This window comes from Convolutriloba macropyga, chromosome 4 (assembly GCF_964194025.1).
Source record: "Convolutriloba macropyga chromosome 4, txConMacr16.3, whole genome shotgun sequence".
Lineage (NCBI taxonomy): Eukaryota > Metazoa > Xenacoelomorpha > Acoela > Convolutidae > Convolutriloba > Convolutriloba macropyga.
Window position 1 is genome coordinate 24281156 of NC_134471.1, and position 8876 is coordinate 24290031.

Below are 8876 nucleotides of genomic sequence, written 5' to 3' on the forward strand. Positions count from 1 at the left end.
ATTGAATTACGTAATATAGTGAATACGGTCATTGTCAAGGGAGCAAAATCAAAAGAAACGGGATAAACCGATAAAACCCGGTCATTAAGTCTTCTTGAATTAGGTTATAAAGTTAATTAGAGCGATTGCTAGCTGATGTTAGTATTAAGCTCAATACCTTTCAGTTGAGAAGCTGAAGTATGTATGGATTTAGAATCTAACTGAAACTGCACACTGACTTAGAACTTTTTTTGAAAGTTAGGAAAAAATTTGCGAATTTCTTTATCTTCTTTTTTTCTTTTTCTGTTTCAATCCCGATGTGCGTTTAGCCCGTCAACGGCGGCTATTTTCCGGCAATCTGCCGGCTATGTTGTTGCGTTTAGAATCTTTGAACTGTACAGTAAGTTACGTAGACTATTAAGAAGTCGGACAAGCTGTTTGCGTTCACAACCGAATAGCAACATTTTTTTCATGTCGCATTCTACATAAACGATAATTAATATTGATTTGGAATCGAATGATACAACTTACGTACTTATTAATTTCTCTCGAACGAAGTTCGAAGCGACAATTGCAAACGTTTTGGCCTTTTTATGCAGAATTTATACATGAACACATTTGTGGTTTTGTTCTAGAACATTCTGTGACTTTTCTAGTGACTTTCAAGCTTTACTTCATTTGAGTGATTTCCATTGCTCTCATTCTGAAATGTGTGTTGCTAAAATAAAAGTGATTGTTGGCGGCTGAGTTAGAACGCGGTTGTAGCTTAGTGGTTAAGATGTCTGACTGTTATCCCGGAGGTTGCGGTTTTTAACCCCTATGAGGTGCGAGTTTTTTCACCAATAAAATTTTAAGCTACACCTAAAAAATAAATTGCCTTCCGCCTGTCGTTTGAGAGCAATTAATCCGATGTTAGTCGGTTTATGTTTTTTTAATTGCTGCGATAATTGAGTGGTGTTGTTTTTGGCCTTCCTTTGGTTTATATAAATTGTAGGCTGATTAGTGACTTCTGTATTTTGCTAGGGTTGTTCATCGGGTTTTTCACGAGAGGGAAGTTATTTTTATAACACATGACTTGGCCTACCCAAAAATTGAATGTTAGGTATGGTCACCGTTTTCTTAAGCAGACAGTCTGATTGGAAGTTTGTAATTTAAACCTCTAATGAAGCTCTTCTATTTCTTGGCTAAGCTTGCGATCAGTTTTTATGCTTTTAAAATAGTTTTTTTTTTACAAATTTGAGGATCGGTTTTTCAAATGGTTTGTTCGTTTTTGCTACTGAGATTTTGTTACTTATTGCTTGGATTTACTTATTTTTTTTAGATATTACTTACAATTTTTTGTTACTTAGATCCTCCGCCAGCTGTTTACCGTTCCAAATTTTTCACCAACAGCCCATCTCTAGGGCTAAGTCAACTATTACAAAGCAGATCCTGGCTAGTCTTTAAAGAGCAGTCCGACGACATTAGTTGGTTTTTGTAATCAAAGTTGTTAAGCACTTATCTTTGCGCTCGATTCAAAATTATGCTTTTTCCCATCTCAGCTTATTCTACAAAGTTTTGAGAATAAGCATCTTAGCATTTTTCTTTTACACAATTTATATCACTTTCAAAAATTATTGATACTTACCTTGATTTTTGGGCTCAAATCGAATGTGGACTTCCTTTTTCTAATCAAATTAAACGAAAAGGAGAGAACCAAAAACTTTCAGCCTGAAAAAGTTGCCTTAAAATCCACTAATTTGAACTCAATAAAATTTGCATTTCGCGGCTATTTTTCTACAGTTTGTTTGCTAGTTTCGTATTTTTTGTTAGGCTGTTTTATTAATACCCGACGTCAGCCTCTCAACGGCTATTATTTTGCGCTTCCCTTTTTTACGACTCGAAGAGGTGTAATGGCGGAGCGTTTTTTATCGTTAATTTTGTTGGATTGTATTTGAAACAGGTAGTCTTTGGCGGTCTTTCATTTTGATTTTAACTTCGAGTTGTTTTGTTGAAGAAATTTGAATGAATTCGGGCAAGTTGTTGCCGTTTTTGTGTTTTCCTAATTCTTCTGACTTTGTGCCTCTCGCTGTAGTTTTTTCCATCGATTTTTCATTGAGATCTTTTTCACAAGTGCTGCTACTATGAAGTAAAACATCAAAAGCTGGTCATGGAAGTTCTCACTGAATTAAATGGAACAAAAATCTTCAGGTATTTTGTTGGTTTTTTAATTGCTGTTGAATTTTTCTGCCGAGAATTGAGTGACCGACTGAGCTAGAGGAGGACACTAATTTTTTGCCGGTTAGTTTTCGGGAAGACATTTGAAAGCCGGACAAGTTGATTTTCCGTCTAAAAATTTCTAGTTTCTATTCCATTTTTAGTTGTTGAATATTTTTGTCAAGTATTGAGTGGTTAACTGAGCTAGGAGAGGATTTAAATATTTTTTTCTTTTTCTCCAAAGAAGGGAAATTGCTAATTGTATTTGAGAATTTTGTTACAGAATATTCTATCGAATATTTTTTGATTTTAACCTTTGTCATATCCCTTTCATTTACTGGGGTTTTCTCTTTACGAATAGATTTTGGTATATTACACGTCAATTGGTATCATTTCTTTTCAATCTACCTGTATTAAAAGGTCTTCTGCAAAGACCTAGTTTTTTGTAATCACAACTTAAGTATATTATCAGATCCTATGTCAATTTTTGGTAGTTATTTTTCCTGTTTAACAGCGGCCGTCAGCCTATCAACGCTGATTATTTAGGAGCTCTCATTTTTTTGCGCGGTGCCTTTTGATTACGTTTTTCGGTTCATGAGTCACAATTTTAACGTTTGACTCATGACTTACCTGACTCACTATTTCACCTGAGTGGTCAATGTCAAAAGAGCAAAATCGGAGGAAACTCGATAAACCGACGAGGCCATGTCATTAAGCCATAGTGATAGAAATTACACCGAACCATTTTCACAACTCATCTGAGAGTGGTTCATCCGAAGGTTCACGAGAATGTTTTATAGTTTTGGCATATTAATGTTTTCTTTCATTTAAGTTTTCTCACAGTTTTTGAAGAGTTCGGAAGAGGAGTTTCATCGGAGTAAGATTCCAAATTACATTAGTGGGCGAGCTTGAAGCTGAGTTTTTTTTTATTAAGCTAGACCTTTTCCATTTTTCCTTCAACGTAATGACATTACAGTTTCTTTCGATTAATTGTTGTAACAGGATTACATAGCGACTTTTTTCTAAATATTTTGCTTAAAATCAACTTCGGTTGACTGACTTGTCGAGCGTATAGCCGTTTACTTGCTTTATTTTATGCGTTACTAGGTTTTTGCAAAGTTTTATTTTCAGTTGGAATGGAAGAGCCCCCGTCTAAAGTTGCAAAGGCATCTGAAAAATTGCATGATGTGAATACAGATTTGTCTGCTACTAAATTGGAAACTCAATTTGGCATAGAATGCTACATTAGTGAGTTCTCAGAAGTCGGTTGTCATAATACGGAAGCAGTTGATGGAATATTGAAGCACAGATATTCGGATTTTATTGTGAATGAGGTGGATGCAAGTGATAATGTTGTGCGTTTGACGTCACTCAAACTGCCCGATTCTGAAGAACCAAAATGGAATGAAATTGTTTTCTTCCTGACAACTATAAATTACATAAAACTTCTATTTTTTGAATTATTAAGTCATCTACGCAGACGACTTCTGTTAGGCGAACCGTCATATTCTATAAAGCACCACCCTGAATTGTTAGCTTTGAATATTAGAAGGAAATGTACTTTAGAAGGTATAAAGTATTGGTAGGCTGTAAAAGGGTAATATCAAAAACTATCCTGTCTGTGATCGTGTGTCTACTTTATTTGCTGAGACGTAGATATGGTTGAAAAAATTGCTTATGATTTTGCCCTTAAAAATATTTCTAGAGCTTGCAAAATTTCGAGACTTTTGAAATGTGACGTTTCTTTGGCCAAAAGGGGTCAGGTTTTAGTTCTAATTTAAGTTAAATTGGGTCAATACTTTTTTCAATTCAGAATTTCTTCGAAAAGAAAACAAGTTATTTTTTAAAGCGAAGCCGACGAAGGCTCCCTAATCTTCAACGGGGAACAACTTAAACTTTTGACAGAAACTAACTCAGGAAAAAGTGACGGCGACAAACACGAATGGGTGAAAGTGCTTCCGCTTCCTGAGGGTAAAAACGATAGGAAAGCAATTCATCGTCTAATAGCCTCAAAATATCTGAAGCTCATTTCGAAAAGTTTTGAGGGGTTCATACATGTGATGTATTCGCCCACCAAGAAAGACGAAAGGGGTCAAAAACAGTCAAACTGGGCTGGCCAAGGTAAGAAAAAATTCCCAGAATTTCGAATATCAGCCACTCCAATATTTGAGATGATTTCTATTTCAATTTCGTCTGCTTCAATTTGTTTGTTGTTCTTTCATTTAAATTGTTGAATGTTGATTAGACTTGAAAGTCGAAATGACCTCCGATGATCGGTGCAAACATTTTTGCGGCTCAACGGAGGTTACTTCGGGTTGAGACCTCAATCGGAAAGTATTCCGAAGTGAAGAAGCTAACAAAAACAGAAAATTATGTACAGGTATTCGTAGCATTCTTTTAAAAGTTGTAAAGCTCCACGCTATTATTAATTTTTACAGCTACTATTTGGCTTGGTTCATTCACGTTCCCTGCAACTTAACTATCGTAAGAGTTCACTAATTACATATTACTGTCAAAATTCCAAATTCGTGTGGATCTAAGATAATCAAAGCAGTTAAGCTCAGAACTTAATTGTACGTTTCTGAGAAATTTCCAAAATCATGCGGCTTGTGTCAAAATTTCAAGCTTAACTCAACGTGTTCATATTTTAGGCAAAGGAAGCTACTGCTCATTCGTCCTCTACAAAGAGGGTTTATCTTCTATGGAAGCTCTAGACGTCATTTGTCGTAAGTTGCACAAACCGCACAAAGCCTTCAGTTTTGCTGGAACGAAAGACAAACGAGCTCTCACGTACCAGAATGTCACTGCATTCAAAATTGATGCACCGACTTTGGCCAGAGTTAATGATATATGTACCAATGTCAAAGTTGGAAATTTCAAATATACCAATGAGCGTTTGGGACTTGGAGCTTCTAGTGGTAACATGTTCAAGCTGTTGTTACGTAATATTGATGCGACGAAAATTCCAGTATTGCGAAACCGATTACATAATGTTGAAGAAAAAGGGTTCATCAACTATTTTGGATTGCAAAGATTTGGCTCCATGAATTGCTCCAATCCGCAAATTGGTTTGAGCATTCTTAAAAATGAATGGCGAAATGTTGCTCGGTTGATTTTATTTTCCGAAACAAGCAGCTTGAAAACTATGTCTTGGTATAAAGATTTGAAAACTTCGTTCTCAACTGAGACGGAATTTGATATTACGAAAGCTATGATTTTTGAAACGCCTCATGGCATTGAGAAGAAATTTCTGTCGGGTTTGAAAAAGTTCGGCAGTACTACTGATCAAAATATTATCGATGCATTTTATTTTCTGGCCAGAAATAACAGGTTACTCTATTTACACGCTTACCAAGCGTGTATTTGGAATATGGTTGTTTCACAACGGTTGCAAAAATTTGGTCTAAAACTAGTTATAGGCGATCTTGTTTGCGGAGATTCAGGCATAGATGATTCTATTATTGAAATTACACGCAAAAATATCCATGAATATAAATTTGAAGATTGTGTTATTCCTGTGGTTGGTTCCGAAAGCAAATTACCCCCGAATATGTCAGAGTTTATTGTCAAAATGTTAGAAAACGATGGATTGGAACAAGCTTCATTTAATCACAAAATCAAAGAATACAAGCTGAAAGGTGATTACAGAAAAGTCGTTTGCCAACCCAAGAATTTTTCATTTAATTTTGTGAATTATGACAAACCCGATGAAGATGTTCAGAAAAGCGCTGTTGATTTTTTAATGGAAAAAGAACAATTTTCTGATTGTCATCAGAAATCTTTCGACCAAAACTATGATAACGATACTGATATTTGCCCAGAAAACGGTACAAATGAAATGGAGATAAGTGAAGACTCGTTGATAGCGAAAAATGGATCTGAATCAACCAGTAAACTTGTTGACAGCTGTATAAATAGAAATTGTGAAGACAAAAATAAATATTCAGGTTTAAGTTTATCCTTTAAGTTGCCCTCGAGTGCGTATGCGACAATGCTAGTTAGAGAGATCACACATAGCAACACTTCTCAGCAGTTTCAAAAAGCACAGTCCGATAAATATAGCGGCCAATCAGGGATCAGAAATGAGGAAGAATCTCAATTTAACATCCAATCGGAGGCGATGAAAGAAGAAATTGTGGATTTTGCTGACGACGTTGAAATGGGATAATAAAAAGTTTTGGGGTGATAAGATCTGTGACCAATAAACTGAATCTGCTGCTGTTCTTGCAAACTTTATGATAACTCAAAACAAAATTTGTGTTCAATTTTGGAATGTGATTACTGAAGTTTGAAAACGCTATTGAATTGAGGAGCTGTTTGAGATACAAAAAGAGTTTGAATGTGCATTTTTGAAAGTATGATATCAAGGAGTCTCATTGGTGTGTGTTTATTTGCTCATCAAGGTCCATTAAGAATCAACAATAAATGAGACAAAGAAAATATTGGAACGCGTAAAGATCAGGCATGACTTGCACTTGACAAGCAGAAGAAAATTGAGAGGTATGAAAAATCCAAACATTGTACCGACACAGTTGGTCTTTGTGGAAAATTTTAGCAACATCTGACTGATTCCAAATGTTACTCAACGTAATATCAAGCTGGGAGCTTGTATCGCCTGATAAACATGAACGTCGAAATCAAATGGCATGAAATCATATTTCATCAAATGGCAGGATAGTGCCACTGTACTACCACGCGGCTCTATAGTTACACAAACCGATTTCCAATTAATTAATAGCCGGGTCAGCAATTCCAGGTGGCTATTATTGCGCTCCTAATTTTTTACAATTCAAAGAATTTGAATTGTATTGGGGCGCTGTCTTTTTTTTACGACTCGAAGAGGAGTATTGGTTTTCTCTCGGTCTTTTTTTTTACAGGAAGTAGATCTATTCACGCGGCATTTTGACCTAAAAGCGAAAGTGAGAAAAGCTGTCTTGGTGAACAGATTTTCGCTAAGCGAGAGAAGTTTTTTGATCATGCGCTGCGTTTAGTGAATGACTTTTTCACTTTGAAAAGTAGTTTTTGATTGAATTGCACATTTAGATAGCCGTTTTTAGCCGTTTTTTCCTCAAGTGGCCCAATTTTTTTGCTTTAAATTTCGTTTGTTGTAGAAAAAAATTTTATTCCATACAATATTGAACTGTCAACCTCGGAAATTGATGCCACTGTGTTTTGCAGAGCCTGAAAATGCGTTTCAAGTTGAAAATTTGTACATAATTCTTGATTTTTTTTGTTAATTATCGGCTTCTTTTCTATTAACTTCTTCATTTTTGGATCTTTTAACCGTCTTTTTTGTCAAAAATCAGTAAATATGGCAATTTCTCTGTGATAATTCATATACTCAACGCCTCTTTCTACCTCGATGTAATTTTGTTTTTTAAAATTGTACATATGCTAATACGATGTTTGTAGTTTTTTTCCGATTTTCGTCAGTTTTTTGTTTGTATTTTCGTTGTAATTGCTAGAAATTGTCTTTTTTGTGCAACCTGAGGGACTTTAATTTCGTTTAAATAAAAAATCAATCATTTTTTGATGTAAAGTTTTTGAGTTGAAACTTTTTCATAAATGCAGTCTTAAAAGTTTTTTGACATTTTTTTTTGGAAATTGTTTCAATGTTTCGTATTTATAAATTCTACTTTTTCCTATTTTCTTGTTCTCTTCGGGAGGATAGATTTTTGTAACGGATGACTAGTTGTCGTTTCTATGTCTTCAATGCTGAACAATGAAATGTATTCGTTTTTCTTGAATTTTTAAAATTGATTTTAAACTTCCAAAAATCAAGAATGTCTTTTTATTACGTTGTTCCTTATATTTTGCCCATATTCTTCACATTCTAGTTGGTAGCATTCTAGCTTTGTCTTGGCACCTACATTTATTTTTTGTATATTGATTTTTTCAGTTGTTAAAAATGAATGATTTCAGCTTTTTCTTAGATTTTCGTCATTTCTTTGGTTTGCAATTGATTCCATTCAACAAAAGAAGTAATGAGAGTTTGATAGCAAGCCGCTTCCAAAATTTCCAGTTATGACTATTTATTGAAACCTTCTTCCAGCCTTGGTACTAAGTTGAACGATTTTTTGACTTTGAATCTTCTGCTGCTTATGTCTTTTCTATGATCAATTTAATTTTTGAATTAGTATGAAATCATGTTGTTTAGCATATGTACAACAGGGAACAAGTGTGTGTGTGTGTGGTTTTTCATCTTAATTGCAGTGACTAGAAGTGTAATTATAGGTGTTTTTGATTCTTAAATTTGAGCTTCCTTTTTTGAAAAGATTTAGCTTAATTTCTACGATTATAATCTGCCGTTTCCTTTCGCGATCTTTTTCAGATTAGAATCATGAATTAATTGAGGGCAATTGATAACCTTGTCGATTTTTTCAGAGTATCAGTTTTTTGACCAACTTGATTGTTTCGGATTTTTTAACCTTACCAAACGTTTTCAATAATATAAAATTTTGCCGCATTTTGTTTCTCTTGGTGACAGTGGTTTAAGTTTCACCAACTTTTGGACCAGACCTGGAGAGGCCGTGAACTAATTGTTTAATACAAAAGGTAGTGGCTTCCGCTGCAATTACGTTTTTGTTAGTGAAGTTTTGACGCTTCGAGTCGCTTCCGGATTTCTTCCGGCTATGTTTTTAAGATCTGTTCACACATTCTCATGATTTTTGAAGTCAAATTGGAGGAGTAATTTTGGTCAC

The 8876-nt window shown here is 34.8% G+C and overlaps 1 protein-coding gene across 1 annotated transcript; it reads left to right on the forward strand.

Moving 5' to 3' along the window:
* The first annotated feature begins 3233 nt into the window (after positions 1 to 3233).
* LOC142337533 (pseudouridylate synthase 7 homolog) lies at positions 3234 to 6521 on the forward strand. Its single transcript, XM_075386827.1, has 3 exons — positions 3234 to 3576; positions 4024 to 4296; positions 4827 to 6521. The coding sequence occupies exons 1-3, from the start codon at positions 3312 to 3314 to the stop codon at positions 6341 to 6343; spliced, it is 2055 nt and encodes a 684-aa protein (XP_075242942.1). The 5' UTR covers positions 3234 to 3311; the 3' UTR covers positions 6344 to 6521.
* Positions 6522 to 8876: the final 2355 nt, after the last annotated feature.

Excerpts from the sequence above, each read along its gene's own strand:
- LOC142337533 (XM_075386827.1), top strand. The coding sequence starts at position 3,312 with ATGGAAGAGCCCCCGTCTAAAGTTGCAAAGGCATCTGAAAAATTGCAT. Across the intron at positions 3,577-4,023 it reads CGATTCTGAAGAACCAAAAT|GCGAAGCCGACGAAGGCTCC; the intron begins GGAATGAAATTG and ends TTATTTTTTAAA. Across the intron at positions 4,297-4,826 it reads GTCAAACTGGGCTGGCCAAG|GCAAAGGAAGCTACTGCTCA; the intron begins GTAAGAAAAAAT and ends TTCATATTTTAG.